General features: G+C 44.8%; 2 protein-coding genes across 3 annotated transcripts in view; one reads left to right on the forward strand and one right to left on the reverse strand.

The window, feature by feature from the left end:
• Window positions 1-1166: 1166 nt before the first annotated feature.
• The window catches only part of PSAP (prosaposin), a 33382-nt gene continuing 12717 nt past the window's right edge, over window positions 1167-21831 (forward strand). For both annotated transcript variants that reach the window (XM_082424528.1, XM_082424529.1), the window contains exons 1-4: window positions 1167-1324; window positions 18870-19003; window positions 20830-20904; window positions 21491-21616. In XM_082424528.1, the coding sequence (XP_082280654.1) occupies window positions 1285-1324; window positions 18870-19003; window positions 20830-20904; window positions 21491-21616 (375 nt within the window). In that variant the 5' untranslated portion in view covers window positions 1167-1284. The remainder of the gene's footprint in view (window positions 1325-18869; window positions 19004-20829; window positions 20905-21490; window positions 21617-21831) is intronic.
• Window positions 2579-3184, reverse strand: LOC309642698 (large ribosomal subunit protein eL21). Its single transcript, XM_082424618.1, has one exon. The coding sequence runs from the start codon at window positions 3122-3124 to the stop codon at window positions 2642-2644; it is 483 nt and encodes a 160-aa protein (XP_082280744.1). The 5' UTR covers window positions 3125-3184; the 3' UTR covers window positions 2579-2641.

The raw sequence follows: 21831 nt of genomic DNA on the forward strand, positions 1-21831 counted from the left end.
ATGGCTAGACAGGGTGGGGCAGCTTCTTTCTCCATAAAGGCTCCTGGCTGATTTTTAGCCTGATTCTCAAATTCGGGCTTCACTCTTTGTTCCCTTCTCCAAAGGCTCAGGCACTTTCTATCCTCCCCCATCTTGCTTCTCAATCCCTTTCCTCCACTCCCTCCAACTCTGGGACAAACCATGATAGGGCCTTGGGAGTGTTTGTATATTTTGGGAAGGGGAAAATTTCCCTTCCCTTCTTTGGTTCTTTTTGGTTGGCCAAACAATTAAAATGATGTAACACAGATTAACAGGAGAAAATAAAATTTAATTTCATATGTGCAGGAACCCCACAAACATGAGAGGGTCAGAGACAGAGAGGTAAAATGAGGTATGTACACCATGCTGAGCTAAGAAGTGGGATAGGGACCTGGGGCTTCCAAGGACAGGAGGGTCATCCCCAGGTAGATAAGAAGAGCAGATTTTTTGGTAATTAGGTGTTTGCCCTGCCATATAGATGGGGTCACTTAGATAAAATTTGTTCCTGGTAATAACACCTTTTCTGGGAAAAATCCCCAATTTAAATTCTTCTAGGTAGTTAAGGGAGAGGCAGTAATTTCTCTTGAGCCCGCAGGCTCTCCATTGCCTTTAGCGCAAAAGAATCCACATGCCAAAGTACCACATCTCAGAGACCTGTTCTGAAACCCTACATATCTAATATTGAAAAACCTGTCTGTGAGTCATGGGGAGAAGGGATTGTGGATATGAAATGTTAAGAGGGAAAGTCAGGACCCAGAATGAAGTTACACGCAGGCCCAGCCACGAAAATACTATGAACGTCATTTAAGAGACAGCGTGGGTCAAGTGGTGAGTTTGAGTTTTGACTGTGAGAGCTTAGAGAAAGTAGATAACTTTTCTGAGTACGGATTCTCAACTGAAAAATGGTACTAATAATAGAAAATGGTACTTCTTGAAAGATATTTATATATATATATATAAATAAAATCCCTAACGTTTACTTCTTCATTTATGTATTCTTTGATGACCTCTCCATTCCTTTCCGTCTCCTTATCCTACTCCCGTGCTCCTTCAATCCTTTCGGCCTCCACATTCCTCCCTCCTCCCAGCCTTCCTTTTGCGCAGGCGCCCTGTGCGGCGCTGAGTCAGGCTGCGGGGAGAATTCGGGCCGCCTGGCCAGGACAGAGCTTGCGCCTGCGCGGTGGGCGGCTTTGGGGCGGGGCAGGTTTATATTCGCTGAGGATCAGCTGACGCTCTGCATTGCAGACTGCGGAGTCAGGAGGCGCCATGTACTCTCTCTTGGTTCTGGCCAGCCTCCTTGGCGCGGGTAAGCCCTGGGACCCCCAGCCTGGGAAAGGGGATCCCGCAGGACGCAGCCCGCTAGTCCCGGAGCGGGCTGTACCGGGCCTCGCCCTTTCGCTCCCCATAGAGATTAGTGAGGGGCGCGCTCTGCGCAGGCGCGTGCGCAAAGCCGGGTACCTGCTGGGCGGCGGAGGGGCTGCTGGAGGCGGGAGGCGGTTGGGAGCCTGGCTGCCTAGGGGCTGGGGTCGGGCGTGCATGCGAGGCGGGCGGGGCCGGGGAAGTAGCGTCTCTCTCACGGCCTGAGTTGGCGGACTGGGGCTCCCTTAAGCTGCCGGTCCAGCTCTCGGGGTGGGCCTGTAGGGTGACCCCTACTGCAGCTGTGTCATGCTTGTGCTGGACGCACGTCATGGAGATGGACTGGAGCCCCAACTTCTGGACAGACTTTGGCCCTTGGCCTCACTTGCCCCAGTTTTTAAGAGTATTGAAGTTGCAGAAAGCACATAAATATATCTTCTGTATTGATGTTTATCTTTGCATATATATTTACTCTTGATCCTACATCTTGAAGATAATATGGGGTTTTTGTTGTCCTGATGAATTTGCAGTGGAGCCCTCATTTCATCTTGCACGGCCATTGGCTGGTTTTGGCAGTGGCCTTTATTTTTGGGAAAATCTAAGTACCTGAGAAGTTGTTGTACATAGGAGTATTCTTACACCCACCAATTGTCCTGAAATAGTACTGATGGTTGTTAAAATCATCAAATCATCGTAGGTTATGTAGGCAATGCTTGGGAACCAGCTGTACTGCCTTCCTGGAATTAGAAGGGGTCCCGTGCCCTTCCCATGTCATCGAGACCAACCCTCCACCCTCAACTCTTGCCTTCATATTCTTAACCTCATCTAAATCGTCATGGTAAAGGGAAAGGAGTGAGGTTGACAGACTTGGAGCCAGATTTTAATTTAAATACACAGAGGATCCCAAATCTGGATGTTTTCAGATAATAGCCCACTGAGGACAATAAACCTGATCTTCAGGCCCATCCTCAATTTCTGTTTCTAGTTAACTGTAATCTAAGGGCTAGCTTCCATTCTAACTCATGCAGCAATCCAAATTTTAATAGACAGTAATGCAATGGATGACAGAGTTGATGGGAATCAAATAAGATATTTATAAGTGAGATAGATTTAAGGTGTTTAAACCAAGCTCCTAAACTTAAACCAAGCTCCTAAACTTGCTTTACTTGTGGATTATGAAAGGCAGTCAACTTATAAAGAAAGATTTTTGGTTTTTTTTTTTTTTTTTTTTTTTCACAGTCCAGGTCTTTTATTTTCTTTACACCCATCATGCCATGAATTCATAGGGAATGGGTTCCAACAATTCAGGCTCCTTTCCATTGGTTCTCACGAAGTGTGCTTCTCTGGGTGGAGCAGGCTGGCGCTTCAGCTGAACCCAAGTACCTTTCTCTTTGGCTTCCTTCTTTTTCTGATCATTTTCCTTCACCCGTTTCAGGAAGCTATCTCGGCTCTTAGAGTGCTTAATATGCTCGATACGCACATTAATTCTCTTGGCAAGAATCTTGCCCTTAACTTGTTTGTTTACAATGATGCCAACAGCATGCTGAGTAACATTGTAGACTCTCCCAGTTTTGCCATGGTAACATTTGTGGGGCATTCCTTTTTGAACAGTGCCCATTCCCTTGATATCTACAATATCACCTTTCTTGTAGATTCGCATGTATGTGGCCAAAGGAACAACTCCATGTTTTCTAAAAGGCCTAGAGAACATGTAGCGGGTGCCCCTCCTCTTTCCCTTTGTGTTGGTCATTTTGGCGAATTACTGGAAGATGGCGGTTCCGGCCGAAAAGCAAGATTTTTGGTTTTATAGTCACCAAAGGAACTTTTTCTTGCTGGGGTTGATACTGCTTTTATTCCATAGTCAGTATGATAAACTAATGCTAGTCTCTAAATTTTCTATACTGATTGAAAACGATTTTTTTGTTTTTCAGTATCAAACTGTTCTTACTGGCAGTGAGTCACTCCTCATGAGACCCTTAAGAGTTCTGAATCACTCAACCCACACGAAAAGGACTTAATTGTTTGTTTGGAAATGTAAAATCCTCCTCTGGTATATATGGGAGTACGGCTAACCAGACTGTTAAGTTAGACTAGATACCCTTTTCCCTGAACACTTGGGTAAATAGGAGTGTGTAATAATGGCCTTGTTCTAATCTTGCTGCCCATGCTTTAGGATTATGCCAAGGTCATGCTCTGAACACAATGTATGAATGCCTGCTTGCCTTGACAGCTCTGGCCCCAGTGTAGCTTTTTGGAAATGTATTCCTAAAATTTTTAATATTGATAGTGAGCTTGTTAACGAAGGTGCCTAGTGACGGCAGCCATCATCTGCTTCCTGAGAGCTTAGAACTTGCCGTTCCAGTGTGGCACCAGAGAGTGTCATCCTGAATCTGGAGAGGCTTTATGCTTTGTGTTTTAATGATGTCCTGGTGGTAGAGACTTTTGCTCTTGAGTTATTTTCCTACTCATCCAGGTGCCCCTCCTTTTTCTCCACCTGGAAAAGAAATGGCAGTGATGGTATCCTGAGAGAATTGGAGAGTATCTCCTCTAACCTCTTACGAGTGAAGACACTGAGGCCCCCCAGAAATGACTCCCCCAAATCGTAGGCCATTTACTGGGGAAGTCAGAATCAGAACCCAGGACTCCTGACTGCTTGCTCTTTATCCTTCCATCAACACCAGGTGCTTAACTTTACAGACTTATTGGGCTGTAATTTACATACAGAAAAACATGCACATTTTAAGTGTACAAATTGAGGTATTACTGCAGAGTGAACAAGCCCACTGTAAGCAGCCCCCAAGGTAAAGGAGTAACATCCAGAAGCCCCTGTGCCTCCCCATCCACTACCCTATCTAACTTGCCCCAAAGGAAACCGCTTTGTTAGCTTCTAGCACTGTAAATGTAAAAACCTAACTACTATTTTTGAGCTTTTTATAAATGGGATCATATAGTAAGGACATACTGTTGGGTGATTCCTTTAGTGGAAAAAGGCAGGCCCAGTGTTAATGAGGTGGCAAGTATAAAACAAGTGGCTTGGTGCCTGGGATATGGTACATATTCCCTGAAACTTAGCTGCCCCTGTTACTGCCGCTTGTGTAGAGGCTAACCAGCTGAATGTTGTTTACCCACCACTGAGGCAGGTAGCTCTCTAAGGATGCTAGAATGTATTATGTACAAATATATATATTCATTTGATAGCTTATTTTTATTAAGATGCAAGACATGAACTTATAGCACAGCCTGCTGAATGTCAACAACTCCAGTTCTCACCTGCCAGGAATTTGGATAATTCCCCTGTTTATCAATTTTTAGTCAATAATCAACTTTACTCTGAAAATAACAAGGATTTGGTAAGTGGTTTAATTGCATTTAACAAGGTGTATCCAATACCTCCTACGATAGTTGAAGCGTATTAGATCAGGTGGTCTGGATTTTTCTAGATGGGGAAGGAGAACTTGCTCCTCCATTTTCTTGGGCTCTGAAGCTGGAATGGCTGGGCTGTGGCTTAACTGGATAGGGATGAGGAAGGGTGACAGGGTGTTGCTGGCGGGGGGAAAGCACCTAATAAGGCATGGGAAGCTCTCAAGGCCCAGACCATGCCACTTGGGCAAGTGTGCTCTGCAGCTTCTGGAAGCAGTCTTCTAGCATGGGCATTCTAGGTCACTCTAAGCCTTGCTTCCGGCACCAGTTATTTGGTTCTGCCTCCTGGAAGGAGGATCTGGATTTTCCTGCCCTGCCTGTTTTGTTTTTTGTTTTTGTTTTTTTAAATCATTTTAAAACTTATGGTAAATACAGTGATTGGGATGAACAGTTTGACTGTTGGCGAAAGCACTCATTGCTTTACTTTTGTTCCTTGAAGTTCCAGAAAATAACCTCAGTTATGGCCTTGGGTAATGGCCTGTGCACTGAAAAATAACCTGTCAAAATTCCATGTTTTCTTGTGAAGTTTATTATTCTTTATGATGGGAGTGAGATGATACTGTAGAATAGAAGTTTAACTTTATCACATCACTGACTGACCTTGGGCAATTTTCTTAAACTGTGCTTCCTCATCTGTACAGTGAGATTAATAATGTAGTGATGTAGTGATACTTTAATAACTTACTGTATGACAAGGCTTAGGTAAATAAGTACTATAGGGTTTGTTGTTAAACCACAAAAAAACAATAGCATGTTTGTTAATGTCCTTGTCCCACCAGCACAAGGACAAAGTCAGTCTCTGCCCTTGATTTTGTGATGTCTCCTGCCTTCTTTCATTTCATTGGATGTTGTAAATTTAACAACAAACAAAACTAAATTGACTTGTAAATATGTTACGTTGGACATAATTACCAGATCAGAAAACAAACTAGGGTAGGTCGTCAGCCATCAGGAGGGAGGTGGGAAAGAATTTGGCTAGGCAGCCAAACTCTTGGTTTATACATCAGTCTTTAACAGAACAGCCCAACAGATCCGGGCTGGTTCCTGGTAACCTGACTACTCAGGTTCTAGGCTGGTTGTCCCTAACCATGGTACCTGGGGTAAGTCTGTTCTCCACCCCCCGCCCCAGTCTGGTTTCCCCATCCCTTGGTGGAGGTGAACTGTTCAGATAATAACTGCACACGGTAAACAAGTTCCATCAGTGTAATAGTGCATAGAGTAAAAAGTATGTTTCCCTCCCACCACTGTCCCCTGGGCCTTTCCCAGAGGCAGCCTGGTACCGGCTCCTTTAGGAGCCTTCCGGAGCTACCTATAGGTGGCTGTGTGTATGATTTCCCCTTCTGGTTTTCTTTTTAACACAAACACATATTACACTGTTTCGCTCCTTGCTCTTTTTTAAAATTGTGGAACGTTCTAGACATCTGGAAAAGTGGAAGAGTAATGATAATGAACACCTAACACTCTAGTTAAGATATAGAACAACCCGCCTCCTTCCATAGATAACCACCTTCCTGGCCTTGGTGTTTATCATTCCCCTGCAGGTCTGGCTTTATACTTTCATACATATATGTGTAATCTTCAGTGGTATGTGTAGTATTGTTTTGGACTTTTTTTTTGTTTTTTTTTTAACCTTTTTGGCCGCACTGCACGGCATTGCGGAACTTCCCCGCCAGGGGTTGAACCCCTGCCCCCTGTGGTGGAAGCGACAGTCTTAACCACTAGACCACCAGGGAAGTCCTGTTTCGGATATTTTAAACATTTCATGAATAATATATATTCTTGGGTTAGGTTTTTTTTTTTTTTGCTAGTGAGGTTCATTCATTTTGAAAAGTTTAGATCTGTTTCATTCATTTTCACTACAGTACAGTATTCCATTTATATCATACTTATTCTCCATTCTGTTGATAAACATTTAGATTATTTCCAGTTGTTTTATTGTTCTGTTACAAACTGCTTCTATAAATACTCTTGTGCACATGAACAGACATTTCCTTAGAGGATATACCTAGGAACAGAATTGCTGAGTTGTGGAGTATATCTGTTTTCACCTTAATTAGAAATTGCTGAATTACTCTCTCAAATGATTTTAGGAATTTCTGTTCCCACAGAATATGCGGTTTTTAGTTGCGATATTAACATTTGATGTCAAACTTGAAATTTTGCCATGATAAAAGGGTGAGGTGGTTTTCATTTGCATTTCTCCTTTTATTTGTATCTTTAGAGGTTATTTCATGCTAATACAGATAGATCTATACTACTACCTTTCTAAAAAAACATAAAAAATTTTGGAATAATCTTAGATTTACAGAAAAGTTGCAAAGCTAGTACAGTGAGTTTCTATATACCCTGCACCCAAACTTCGCTTACTGTTAACATCTTACATAACCGCTGTACATTTTTCAAAAGTAAGAAATTAACCTTACTGTTAACTAGACTGCATACTTTATTTGGATTTTACCAATTTTCCCACTAATCTCTTGTTTCTGTTCCAGCAGTGGATCCACAGTACCACATTGCACTTAAGTTGTCCTATCTTCTTAATCACCTTCTACCTCCCAGCTGTTAAAAAAAATAGCTGCAGAGTATTTTATTGTATGGATGTGTCAATTTAGTTAAACCTATTGATGGACATCTGTGGCACAGAAAAAGTGAGATGGATTCTGATGACACTTCCAAATTGTAAAATTAAATTCTGGCCACATTTGGATAGATACTGCTTTTGAAAAGAAATTCTTTATGTGACAGGAAACTACGTAAATAAGATTGAAGGAGATGTTATAGAAAGTTTTTTGGCCAGTCTTAGTGATGTCACTTATTACAGTAAAAAAACAAAACAGAACTCCTTTAACAGCTGTGCTGGAATGCTGTCTCCATGTGCAGGCGCTGATGCCAGAGGGTCATGTGGCTTTTCCTGTCTCACTAGGAGTAAAACCTAGAGTTTATTCTGCAAGGTCATGTCACCTGGCCCTCGGCTGCTGTTCAGAGTTCTTCCTCTCCCATCAGGTCAGGGCTGCTTACTTACTGTTGCCCAGAACCTTTGCATTTTGTGTTCTACCTATCTGGGTCATCTTCCTTTCCAGGTAACCACGTAGTTTACTCTGTGCCTAGGTGTTGCCTTACCAGAGTTGCGTCCTGCTCTGCCTGAAATGTCCATGCCATTCTGCCCTAGTCTTGCTCTTCCTTGGCTTCATTTTTCTTCTTAGAACCTGGCACTGCCTGGCATCATATGATGTGTTTTTATTTGTTGTCGTGGTCACTGACTGGATCTGCAGCATGTACAACAGTGTTTGGCCTGTAATAGGTGCTCAGTCCTGCTGAACCGTGGTGTGAGCTGTAGCAAGAGGACTTAAGCTCAGTAACTGCTGGTGGCTCGGTGTGCATGAAACTTAAATGCTGGTAGTGCCAAATCTTTATCACGATTAAACAAAGCATTTTCTTTTATTAACTGAAACTAATTTTAAGAAATTGTGTTTAGGAGTTTGCAAATCAAGAGTGACTTTGGACTCAAGTGAAGTGTTGGCTTTTAATAATAGTTCATGTCCAGGTTAGAGCCAATCCCCGCCCCCACCGCCCCGCCCGAGCCTTTTGGAGAGGATTTTATGTAGGGGTTAGGGACACAGGACCCTAACATAACTAAGATACCCCTGGTGGCCCTGATTTGAGGTAAATCTGAAAAGGGAACCAGCTATAATTTGAGGAGGTTGTTTCCCCTCTTTTTAGTTCCAGAACTTAGTTGTTTTTAAATGTTTAACCCAGTGATTCTCAAACTTTTTGGTCTCAGGATCCCTGTATACTCCTGAGTCATTGAGCGACCCCAAAGAGCTTTTGTTAATCTGGGTTATATCTATGATATCTACCATCTTATAAATTAAGCTGACAAAATTTTAAAAATAATCCTTAAAAAAAAATAAATCCATTACATGTTAACATATTGTGATTTTAATGAAAAATAGCTGTTTTCCTAAACATAAACCTATTTAGTGAGAAGAACAGCTTATTTTACATTTTTGCAATCTTTTCAACACCTGGCTGGATTTTCAGCTGCCTCTGCATTCAGTCTTTTGCACTGTCATATGTCATATGCTTCCAGAAAAATTCCACTGCTCATTTTTGAGTGAATGAGTGAAAAAGGCAGCTAACATCTTCATATTACTATTATGAGAATTTTGACCTCATGGACCCCCTAAAAGAATCTCTGAGACCCTCAGTGTTCTGTGGACCACGCTTTGAGTGTGAACCACCAGTGTAGCTGATTTGCGGGAACTACAGACATCATAGTAGGTGACACCTCCTGAGAGTTCATTGTGTACCCAGCACTGTTCTAAGTGCTTTTTGCTTAACATTTTATCCTCACAGCAGCCCTCTCAGGTGAGAGCAACTAAATCAGAATGCTGGGGACATTCTAGTATCCTGCCCTAATCCATGCTGTGGTCTGAATTTTAGATTTCAGCATTTCCAGTGAAGGTGGTATTCCTTTTAAGTATTAAGTACTCAAAAGTGACATTTATAGTAGACACACTTGCATGTATCTGAAACTTTTTACTTAATAAACAATCATGTGCGATGAGCCCAGAACACTGAATTTCCTTATTAGTGGGTTTGCATGAAATCTTTTTTTTTTTTTTTCTAGCATAGTATTGTCTTCTTCAAGGGTGCAGAGACCACCCAGCCGGTTAGCAGGGATGGGATAGAGCCTGGGCCGGCTTCTGGCTGGCTGGCTGGCTGGCTGAATTGATTCCTGGGCTGTACCCTGGGCTGAGTGTAGAACCATACAGATGTGCCTTTGACCTCTGCCTGTACCCATTCACCTGGCTGGACCTTGGGCATTTCTGTCAGGGGCTTCTTCATGGTCCAGTTGTGGAGTAATCTTATCTAAGGTGATTTAAGTTTATGTCTGATCATCACCTGATAGGTTGACACTTTGGAAGAAGAGCTTTGCTGACAGGAGTTTATATTGGACTGGAGTGCTCCTTTTTTCTTTTTTTAATTAATTTTTTTTATTGGAGTATAGTTGATTTACAGTGTTGTGTTAGGACTAGAGTGCTCTTTTTTTAAAAATATATTTATTTTATTTTTGGGTCTTCTTGGCTGCGTGCAGGCTTTCTCTAGTTGTGGCGAGCGGGGGCTACTCTTCGTTGCGGTGTGTGGGCTTCTCATTGCGGTGGCTTCTCGTTGCAGAGCACGGGCTCTAGGCACACGGGCTTGCGTAGTTGTGGCATGCGGGCTCAGTAGCTGTGGTACGCGGGCTCTAGAGCGCAGGCTCAGTAGTTGTGGCGCACGGGCTTAGTTGCTCCGCGGCATGTGGGATCTTCCCGGACCAGGGATCAAACCCGTGTCCCCTGCATTGGCAGGCGGATTCTTAACCACTGCGCCACCAGGGAACCCCTGGAGTGCTCCTGAATGAACTAGATAGGAATTTCTCTTCCCAAAATTAATTATGCCAAATTGAATCATTCTTTTACAATCTAAGAAGATCACACAGCCTTGCCCCTCAGTGTGTGTTATCACACAAGGCAGTGTACCTGAGGATTCTGTTGCTTTCTTCATGTGGATTGATTTCTTGTCCTAGAATGATCTGGCTTGTGAGGAAAATTAAAAAGCAAGGGGGCAGTGGGAGAGGAGAAGCAGGGAAGAAAGAACCTTTGTCTTAAGTAACAGAAATAATAGCTTATCTGAGCCAGAGGTGATGGGATGTCAGCCTAGCAAGCTTGAAAGCTTTATTGCCACAGATTCCTTTTGTGATAAGGGGACTATTTGGACCTTACTTCCTCCAGATCAAGGCAGGCTGCCTCTAAGCGTATGCCATTCAGAATGATTAAATGGGCAGTATTTTTATTCTGCTCTGCAGAATGTTTTCCAAAAGCAAGATCCTCTAAAGAAGAGACAAGTGCTCTTTGTCATCGAAGGTATTTGTGACACCAGCTGTTTCATCGAGTAGTCAGTGTTGAGTGCATTGTGTTATCTCCTGCTCTTAGGGAATCTAAATGCACAAATTCTCCTGAGAAATGTCTGAATGCGGGGGACCTGAGGTAGATACTGCCTCTCCTGGGGTTCCTCTCTCTTGGTTTCCTAGCAACCTGCTTGTTGCCATGGCAATGCATTACCCAGGCAGCAGATCCACTGCCCTGTGGAATGTGTGCTCTGATTGTTGAGATTGGGAGGCTGCTTGCATTTTCTGTTACCCTTTTTTTTTTTTTTGATAATTAGACTCAAACAGTATTTAGCATATGTTACCTGAAATATTTAAAAGGAATAAAAAAGATTTTATATGGCTAAAATAATAAGACTGATTGTTTTAACAAGTAGGGCATAAAACACACATTCTAGGAATGATTATCCCTTTCATTCTGAGGTTGGTTTTGAAAATCTTTGTTAATTATATGGTGTACATGGACTTTTAAATATCTGCAATGGAGGTAAGCCTTAGTAAAGACTTGTCATTTGGAGACTATTTTGGTGAATGAGGTAGATGATTCAGCTGGTATTATAGTTAGGCTTAGGTTTGACTGCAGACAACAGAGACCTAGAATAATGGTATCTTAATTATGATTGAACTGTTCCCATCTATCATAGCGAGTTCAGGAGCCAGGCAGTCTAGGGCTAGCATAGTGGTTCTACTTCCAAAAGAATTCGGAGACCCAGGCTCTTCTAGCTCAGTGTTCTGCATCATTGAGGTCTAGGCCCTTTCTTCATGGCCCATCATGGCTGCCAAAGTTCCAGCCATCACTTGGCTTTAAAAGTGCAGTAACGTCTACTAACATCCCATCAGCCAGAATGTGGTTTCATGGCCAGACCCTGCTACAAGAGGGACTGGGAAATGTGGTTTTTTATTTTGGCAGCCATGTATGTAGCTAAGAATTTGTGGCTCTGTTCCTTTGAAAGGAGTGGAGAATAGATATTGCTCCCACAAGGGAGCAACTTGTGGTCTGTGCCACACTGGGCGATAATTGTTCCCTGAAACAGGTTGTCAGATTTAACTATTTTTTCTGATTTTAAAAGTAACATGAGAAAAAATTAATTTATGCCAATATACAAAAATTAGAATGTGAACACCTCCCTTTGTCATCCTTTCCCTCAAGTCCACATTAACAACAATCCAGTGTACAATTAACTGAGCTTCATAAGTACCAGACACTCTCAGTGCTTTCTGTGCTTTCTTATTAATCTTCACAGAATTCCTGAGAAGAGGGCACTCTTTTTTTTTTAAAGGAAGTTATTTAATTAATTAATTTATTTATTTATTTATTTATGGCTGCATTGGGTCTTCGTTGCTGCACGGGCTTTCTTTCTCTAGTTGTGTTGAGCGGGGGCTACTCTTCGTTGTGGTGCGCGGGCTTCTCATTGCAGCGGCTTCTCTTGTTGCGGACCATGGGCTCTTGTCACGCGGGCTTCAGTAGTTGTGGCTCGCGGGCTCTAGAGCGCAGGCTCAGTAGCTGTGGCGCATGGGCTTAGTTGCTCCGCGGCATGTGGGATCTTCCCAGACCAGGGCTCGAACCTGTGTCCCCTGCGTTGGCAGGCGGATTCTTAACCACTGAGCCACCAGGGAAGCCCCAAGGGCACTCTTATTTTCCATATTTTGTAGATAATTGTGGCGTTAGTAAGTTTTCTGAAGCTTGGCTTTAGTAGACAGCAGAGCAGGAGTTTTGTCAGATCTGTCTACCCCCAACACTCAGGGCAGTGATCATGTTGCCATACTGCCTCTGTGCCCTTCCAGAGAGGGAGAGGTTTTTGAGGGGGCTTTTCTAAAAAGTGGGTTCCACTTTTTAGTGGAACAGTGAACAGTGGCAACTTTCTTGGGATTGGAGGGCAATCAGCCTATAGCTCCAATTACATGAATTACTGAAAACTTTTCACTGGTGGTGTTACTAGTGCTTCGCTGGGCACCTCTCATTTTTGCACACGCGGGGCTTCTTGTTTAGCTCCTAGCTACCAGTATCGACTTCTGGGCTTATTACAGTGGGGCCTGTGCTTCACTCTCCTTGAGATTTCTGGGTCTTGAATTTAGTAACCAACAACTTCTGAGGTTGCTGGGAAACAGCTCTCTAGGTCTTCGAGCTGCCAGTTAATGACCTGATTAAATGTAGAGAAAGCAAATAGAACATCCTTGATTCAGCTATTTGTGGAACACCTGTTCTGGGCAAGATAGTGGATGTGAAAAAGGTCTTCGAGTTGCTACTATGGATAATAATAGTAATAGTGCTCACTGGACTGTTGTAGCATGCCAGCACTGCACTGTGTTGTACAGTCGGTTAATTTTTACAAATCCCTTGGAGTAGGTACTAGTAATAGGCCCATTTTGCAGATTGGAAGACCAAAGTCTGAAGGTCACATGACTGGAAGTGGTAGAGCCATGATCTGAACCTTCACTGTCTGATTTCAGAGTCAGTCTGGTAGGGGAGTCGAGATAATGTGGGTAAATTAAGGTACCAGAGAGATAGATGATGATAAGGAATGATGGTTGAGAGAGTAATACTCTGGCAGTTGAAAGTGCATAGTTATGTCCTCTCTTTTCTCAAAACAATCCAGTGATCAATGGCTTCATCCTCATTTTACAGATGAAAAACAAGCTCAGAAGGATGGTGATTTGCTTAGGGTCATTTGGACAGGACTTGCAGGCAGATCTTATTTTCTTTTCAGTATACCGTGTTTGAAAAACATTTAACTTATTAGATGGTGGGTAAGTTGCCTTAGAAGCCTCACTCTAAACTTGGGGTTTAGCTCCTTCTCACTTAAGAAGTCATCGTAAGAGCACCTAAAACACACACGGCTGTGGTGAGCTCTCCCTCCTTCCCTCGCTCCCAGGCTCACTGAGGATTTTTGGTCAGAGTCTAGAGCTGCCACAAAGCCCATGACTGATGCAGCTCATGGCAGCTGTTCTCAAGACAGCAAAATTCCACTACAGCCTGTCTTTGTTAAATGACCTACATGTGGAGTGGTTTAGAGCACATTTGCTTATTTTCTTCTAAGCCTAGGAGTAAGAAGGGAACAGAGCACCCACCCCTTTCCTAAGGAAGTAACCACCGAAGTCTTTAAAAAAAAAACAAACAAACTGAAACCCTGTCCTAATAAAATGAAACTTGGTTGTGGGGTTTTAGTATCTCTGAAGTGATCATTTCTCTGACTCCAGCCCGCCAGCATTTGTCACTGAGGGCTCGAATGCCAGGCCCTTGAACTAAGAAGTGTAGTGCTTGCCTCACCCTGAGCAGTGATCCTTCTTAATAGGACAGATTTAATCGGAAGTCTCCAGGGTGTCAGGCAGACATTCTAAGAACTGTCTTAGAGTTCAGCCTGTTGCCTCAGGGAAGGAAGTTGGTTTTTGGGGGCAGTGTGGGAAGATGAAAATAGAGATGAAAGCTTTGCTGGGAAGATGTTTTGAGAAATAACTCAAAAGAAAGGTTAGGGTAATTTTAATATTGGTTATGTGTAAATACTGAAAATGTCATTTGCCTCATTATTATAAGAGTGAAGACTTTTGTAGCCCCTAGAGGTCTTCTAGCCCCGCTCACCACTCAGGATCCCTCTTACACAGACTCCCTCTCGTTTGGGCATTTCGTTTCTGCTTGGTTGCTCCCACTCTTGTAGAGGTCATCACATAACAAGCAAACTCATTCCCTTGTTTTTTTTTTTAAAGCATCAGTTTGATGGTTAGAGGACAGTTCAGGCTTCAGAGTGAGAACTATGACTTCAAGTTGAGACTCTGCACTTACTAGTTAGAACTTGCTTAATCTCTCACAGGTTTCCTTTATTTTTTTCTTTCTTCTGGCTGTGCCGTGCGGCATGTGGGATCCTAATTCCCCACCAGGGATCAAACCCCACGCCCCCTGCAGTGGGAACGTGGGGTCTTAACCACTGGACCACCTGGGAAGTCTCCGATTCCCCTTTTATAGCCTGTGGATGTTAAGTCTGTTCCTTACCTTGAGCTGTGGTCTGCTTCCCTTCACGTCTACCCACCGCTCTGAGGTCTGGGATCTGAAGCCACCACCCAGAGCAGATCCACCCCCATGTCAGAGGTGGAAGGTGTCCTTCACCTGTGAAGGTAACTGTGCATATCCCGGAAACCTTCTCTCTCCCAGCTAAACGCCTGCAGTCTCCTAAGGGCCTCGCCTTCCGACCTGCTGTGTTCCCCTGCGCTTGTCCCTGTCCCACGGGAAGCAGGGTGCGCAGGTGTGTTCTGCCTGCCTGTGTCCACTCACGCCGCAGCTGCTGACCCCCAGCTCTGTCCTTGTGCTGTTGGCTCTTGCTGCCCTGCTTTTTCCTTCAGCCCAACAGACTTCACATTTAAATTTAACCCAGAGAGTTTCATTTTCCCAGCTGTCTTCTTCAGCCCTTGCTGCCCCTGCTCCCTGCTCAGCCTTCTTGGGATGAGCCTTGCACTCCATTTAGGTGCCCATCATCTGGATCTCCCCACCTCCCCCTCGTTTCTGCCACGTCACAACTGGGCGACGCTAACACGAGCTGTCGCCCACAGCATGGACCATGGGCGACGCTCATCACAAGGGATGAGTGCCTGGTGGGGCCTTTCCCCGTGGGCCTGAGGTCTGCTGGAGCCCCGCTCCTGAAGAGACAAAAGCGTTCTTTCCCTTCAGCAAAGATCACTGCTCTCCCTGAGAATGTTCAGGAATCCCCCTCCCCCGCCCCGCCCCACCAGTCTTTCAGCTGCCCTCTTTCAGGTGCCAGTTCAGTTTCCATTTTGAAGAAGCCACCTCTGGCTCCCCCGAGCAGTTGGGCATTCTCCTTGCAGCTCCATGTTTCTGCCAACACAGCACCATTGTTCCTGTGTCTGTCCCTCCCACCTGAAGGCACTGCTTGTCCCAGTCAATGGAGTTGATAATTGTGCCTTCATCTTAGTTGTTTTCCCACTTCCGTGGGGAAAAACCATGCTTACCCCGGGAGCTTTCAGTCCCCAGCTGGAGTCCCCGGACAGGTGTTGAGAACCCCCTGACGTGGTGTGAGGGTTTTGTGTATTAGTACGTTTTCTGAGGAAAGGATCTATGTTCCAAACTTGTTCTGACCCACTGTTTGAGTCCCTCTCGGGAGACCAGCTCCTGAAATAAGCCCCTGAACCTCTCAGCAGGTCGCGCACTTGGCATCACCAGGCTTGTTTCAGCCTCATTACCAACCCTGAGGACACGCAGTTGTTTCGGGTCATTTTAGGAAATCCCACCACAGACCATTTTAATAACATGCACCTTTATGAATTTGGCTTTAGGTTGGAGGTAAATGGGGAGGTCTTGCTAAGGACTGAATTTCTAGGAGCTGGGACTTCAGTTTTCATTTCTTAGTGTCCGTGAAATCTGTTTTAGGCTTGGATTGGGTGACCTCTTAGGTCTACCCAATTGGCCACCAGGTATGTATTTTACCTCTAGTTCTGAGTTGGGGGCTTTTACCGTTCAGCAACTGTTAGGATTGGGAAATGACCTTGGGTTCTGCAGTAGCTGGACTAATTTCAGATAGAAGGGGCTACTTTTTTAGTCCAGAATAGCCTGGCCAAAACAAGTAACAAGTCTTTATAGCAGGTGATTACTGTTTCAAGTTCCTAGGGGGAGTAAACAAGTTACAAAGTATTCTTGCTGCTTGGGCCTGTGATAGTGCATTGTGTTCCGGAAACCTGATAGATTTTGGTCAGTTACAGCTGTTCCTGGTTGGGAAGGTTGGAGAAAATCCCCTGACTGAGTATTTGTAAGGATGGAGAGTGGTGGTCAGGCCTTGTGCAGGGAGCCCTGCTTTTATCTGCTGAGGTCCATCCTTCCGGCTTCAGTGTGTATCACTGTGTGTTCCTTTGCCTAGAGACTCATTTTGTAGCCTCCTGTTCATAATTCGAGCTCCTAATTCAGATGTAGAAGCAGGCAGTGTACTTAGTGGGTACTATCCAGGAGAACTGGGAGGCCCGTACCTGGGAGGAGCATGGGAAGTGCTGGTGGGAGCTGCCAGGTCTGGGGCTTTCTCTGTGACCCCCTCACTCCTCAGAGCCCTTACCCTCGTGACTTGACTTCTGCTCCCCTCTGACCTCCCAGGACCTATGGCTGAAGGCCCCAGCCTAGCTTGGCTACGTTATGGTTAACCATCTGGGGAGTGTTGTACTGTTTTGAATCTAGCACATGTTTTCCCACAGAGACCAGACCAAACCAACAGCTTTTGGAATGAGGCCAGTTCTTTTGAGTTCATGAACTGGTTGTGGGTTGTGCAAAAGGGCAGAGAAGGCTGTGATCTGGGCAGATTAAGAATTCATTTGGTGGCGTCTGAAGGGGCGCAGATCATCTGGCTTGAGCTTTCTGGGGACCTGTGACTCCGTGTCTGCATGAACAGTTTGTGGAACTATAGCTAAGCTTGAATAGTAAAGTAATAAGAGTATTTCTTTTCCTTCCTTCCCCTAGAGAGAGAGCACCCACCGCCCTCCATGTGTTGTAGCCCGTGGGTGTGTGTGTGTGTGTGTGTGTGTGTGTGTGTGTGTGTGTGTGTGTGTGAGAGAGAGAGAGAGAGACATGTCTGTAGAATTACTGTGTCCTCTCTTGGTTTACAAGGTGAAGCAGCATGCAGCATGACTCCTGAGGTTCTAAATCTGTTTCTTACGTGGCTGTGGGGTTTTCTTCTCAGACCCAAGCCAAATGTTTTCTGTTTACAGTAGAAGTTAGTTCAGCCCTCCTGTGATAGCTGCTAGAGTTTGACCCCTGCGGAGTCATCCTTCTGCATGTGGCCCGATGTAATCTGTTGTTTCCTAGCGAGGTGTGAATGTGAGAGTTTTCTTCCCAGTTTTTAGTTCCAGAATCAAGGAATACCATAGTTCTCTCAGGGCAGTTTATAAAATATTCTTTAAAAATTACACACAAACAACATGACGTGGGGAACTTAAAAAAGTAATTTAGCCAACCACCTTGTTTTGTTTATTTTCTGGTTTTTGTACAACCCCAATTTCATGTTCTTGAATATTTTTCTGTTTGACATACATCATTTTTATAAGTATATTTAGCAACTGCATAATATTTTGGTAAGAATAGCACTAGTTTTTTCCCTCTGGTTTTGACCATTCAGGTTACATCTGCCTTTTTTTTTAGTATCCTGAATTTGACTTAAAATATATATATATATATATATATATATATATATATATATATACTTAGGCATATTGTATTTTACCTCTTGAATTACTGGATTTCCCTAAAATGTTTTATTAGAAGTGGATTTTTGAAGAGAGATTTTTTTCCCCTCAGTTCTTGAAATATATTAATATATTTTGAGAAGTACTTACTAGTCACACTGCTGTCAGCCTTGTAAGAATGCATCTTTTTCCACAAATTTATCACTATTTGGTGATAAGGTTGTTTGTTTTTGTTTTCCGTTGGCTATTATTTTAACTTTAAAAATATGGTACCTTCTTGCTTTAACCTGCATTTCTTTGGTTCCAGGTGACTTGAACCTTCCTTCTGTTTTTTTTTCCCTAATCCCATTTCTGTGGTTGTGACTTTTGCCCGAGTCCTTTCCTTGTTACACCATAGATGAAACTCCATGTGTGCAATTGGTTTCGAGTGGACATACTTACACTTTGTGATATCCAAGCTTTGTAGTTTTGTTTTTTGCTAGCAAACTTGTTTATGTGCAAAAACTCACCCAATTGATTATAAAAGGTCTCTTCTACTAGAACAACATTAAGAGCCATTGTTTTATGTAATAAGGATATGACTCTTTGTGTTCTCATTACAATTTTTTTAACTTTGGCTGTTTTTCATTTCTACAGAAGTTAAAATCTTCTATTCTTAAACCTGCCAGTCTTTTCTCTTGTGATTTCTTTCATTACTTCATGGAAATTTAAGATGGTAAAGATTAAAAGGACTGATCTGTCTGATACTGTTTAAAAATAGTGTGAGAGGAAAAGGGTGAACCAGGTAGATTAGTCCCTCCCAGCCCTGTGACATATGTGACAGCGCAGCTCCTTGGCTGTGTGGCTCGTGTCTCATACAGCTGGTGAGGGGCCAGCCTAGTGTCCCGCAAAATGCCAAGGCCCCTGATGCTGGGGAAGCAAGTGAGGTGGGCCTGGTATGTGGGAATGGGCCGCGTCCTCACACTGATTCTGCTTGCAGCTCTCGCCAGCCCCGTCCTGGGCCTGAGAGAATGTACCAGAGGCTCGGCCGTGTGGTGCCAGAACGTGAAGACGGCGTCTGACTGCGGGGCCGTGCAGCACTGCCTGCAGAACGTCTGGAACAAGCCGGCCGTGGTGAGTGCCTCCGACTGCCGGGCCTCTGTGTCGTCTGTAACTGCTGCCCTTTACGGAGCGCTCTCTCCTGCGTCCTTTTGTTTGTTCTTCCTGGTGAACCTGAGACCTGTTTGTGGGTGGGGGTACCCACGAGGAGGAGTGGAGGGCTGGAGCGGGGAGGCTGCATTCCCCCAAGGCCGCCCAGTGTCCTGGTGGCACAGATAGGGCGAGGTCCTGCTGGTCCTCCACCGTGCGCCCCATGCTGCCCTCCAGATGCAGCTCCCACCTCTCCACCCCACGTAAGGGACCGGCAGGTGCAACTCCTATTCCCAGGACTGGGCACGCGGGTGCAGCTCTGTCCTTGGTCACTCACTCAAAGTAGATGCTAAGCTTTTGAAATCCTTTTCCCCTTTTTTGGTATTTTTCTCTTTTAAACAGGCAGATCACTGATTCAGACCCTAGAGCTTGGGAGCTATCTAAAATTTTATTTCCAACTATAGCCAAACTGGAAAAGATGCCACTGATTTTTCATCTAAACAGTGGTAAATATAGCACCTTAATGTGGGGAATACTCTTAAGATGACAAACCTCAAGTGCATACTCCACACAACCTGAGTCCTCTTGGGAGACGCCCAAGCGCTGCTGGCCGGGCCGGCCGACTACAGGAAGTGCTCTTTGTTTGCTCTGGGATGTGCTTCAGCCTGTGGTGCAAGGCAGGTTTGACTGTGTGGAGCTTGAGGTCTAAAACTTGTCGGTGGCCACTCATACTCCTTCAGTAAAGAGAAGAAGAATTAATTCAATAACACTGCTCTTTTAGGTTCTGAATTCACTGTCTTAAACCACTCTCTGTGGCCAAAATTACTTTCAGATTTGGTTTCTAATTTGCTTCTGATCTTGTTTTTAATACTGCTTCCTCTTTTGAAGTTTAATGTATCATGGGGGGAGCTTAGATCTTTCTCTCTTGACAGGACAGTCTTGTGGATACCGGAACCTCTCGGGCATTGTGCACAAATTCATGATATCATAAATGCACGACACTAAAAAAAGGCATATGTAACCTGAGTGGCCCCATGCACAGTATTAGCCTGATTAGGTCCAAAGGTTCAAGGCGGTTTCTCTAAATGCAGCTAAATTCACAGGTGTTCCTTAATCTCACCCAGATGTGTTAGTTCCTTCTTCATGGGTTGAAAATTGGTTGACATAAAGAAGGGAGCGCCCCAAGAGCTTTGAGGACTGGCTAGAATTTCCGTGGTCCTGGGCCATGTAGGGATGCCAGGCTTGTCTAGAAGACTCGTGTCATGTCTCTGAGCTCTGCAGTGGTGACGTGTGGCCTCCACTGGCACACAGCACTGCCCAGGAGGTGGAAGGCAGACAGAGTGCCGGCAGCAGTGCTGGTGGGAATGCACAGAGGTCTGACTGGGCCTTGTTTCACTGCCCGCACCCTCTTAACTCTGTGATGTTCCATCACATTACCGATTTTCTCTGATTTCTACTGCCCTGAGTTCCAGCTGATTTTTGAGCCTCAGTTTCTTCACAGAGCTGTTGTGAGCATGAATGCGAAATGTAGCCTGTGCCGTGTGCACTGAGCAAGGCGCTGAGGGGTAGAGGGTACAGGAAAAGGGTTTCTATCCCGTAGAAGCACAGAGTAGTGTGATCAGTCACATCTAAGCCTCCCCCGCGGTGTCCGGTGCTTCTCATCTAGGTTGGGGGACAAGGATGTGCCAGTGTGTCAGAGATGGCCATGGTTAGATGAAACAGGAAAAAAGCCATGGCAGCTTTCAGCTGTGTGCGGTGTGAGTTATGTCCTGCAAATACAGATCTCTCTCCCTCGTGTTCCTGCCTCTTAGAAATCCCTTCCCTGCGACATATGCAAGGACGTCATCACTGCAGCCGGTGACATGTTGAAAGACAACGCCACTGAGGTGAGTCGCCACCAGGGTGTGTGACTGCGTGTGAGCGGTGGCCGTGTGGCCACGTGCATCGGTTCCGTACAGGGCTGTGACTGAGGGCGTCCAGCGAGGAATGGTCTAGGCTCAGGTCGGAAATAACTGTCCTGTGGGCCACAGACTGCTTCTGTCATGTAATGTCCCCCACCCCCATCTTTTAAAAATGTAAGAACCATTCTTAGCCACAGGCTGTACAAAAACAGGCCGCGGGCCCTAGTTTGCTGACTCCTGGGCCAGGCGTCAAATGCCCGAGGTTGATTGGGATTTTGTATCACATGCTGTTAACCTTTAGGTCCATTTTTGGTGATTTCTGCTCAGAATTCCCTGTGCCAGTGAGACCGCAGGTCAGAGGGTCTTCGTTTTGAATAGTGCTCGCGTCTGCTTTTTGCCTCACTGACCTGGCAGGGCCACAGCTCCACACTAGCCCTCTCCCAGGTCCTCTTCCCCGAGGGCCACTGTTTCTAGCCTTCACGTTTCTCGAGTTGTGGAGGGCCTCTTGCTTTCAGCCCATTTGTGGAGAAGAAGTCCATCCTGGTCCGACCCTTGCCTCTGTCCTCTCTAGCAAGAGATCCTTGTGTACTTGGAGAGGACCTGTGACTGGCTGCCTAAGCCGAACATGTCTGCCTCCTGCAAGGAGATCGTCGACTCCTACCTCCCGGTCATCCTGGACATGATTAAAGGACAAATGGTACGTGATGGAGAATAGATAGACTCTTCCTTCAAGGCACCTCTGGGGCCCAGGGGAGGTTCCAGACCAGATTACACTGACTAAAATGGAAAGTCCGTTCATAGACTGAGATTTTGTCAACAGATCTTTCATACAGTTTTCGTCCAAAATGGCTTTGGCACAGCAGACCACTCTGCTTGTAACGTTCAAGGGTTGGGGAGGGTATGGGAAATGGG

The sequence above is a fragment of the Balaenoptera physalus genome, assembly GCF_965194825.1.
Source record: "Balaenoptera physalus genome assembly, chromosome: 14".
Lineage (NCBI taxonomy): Eukaryota > Metazoa > Chordata > Mammalia > Artiodactyla > Balaenopteridae > Balaenoptera > Balaenoptera physalus.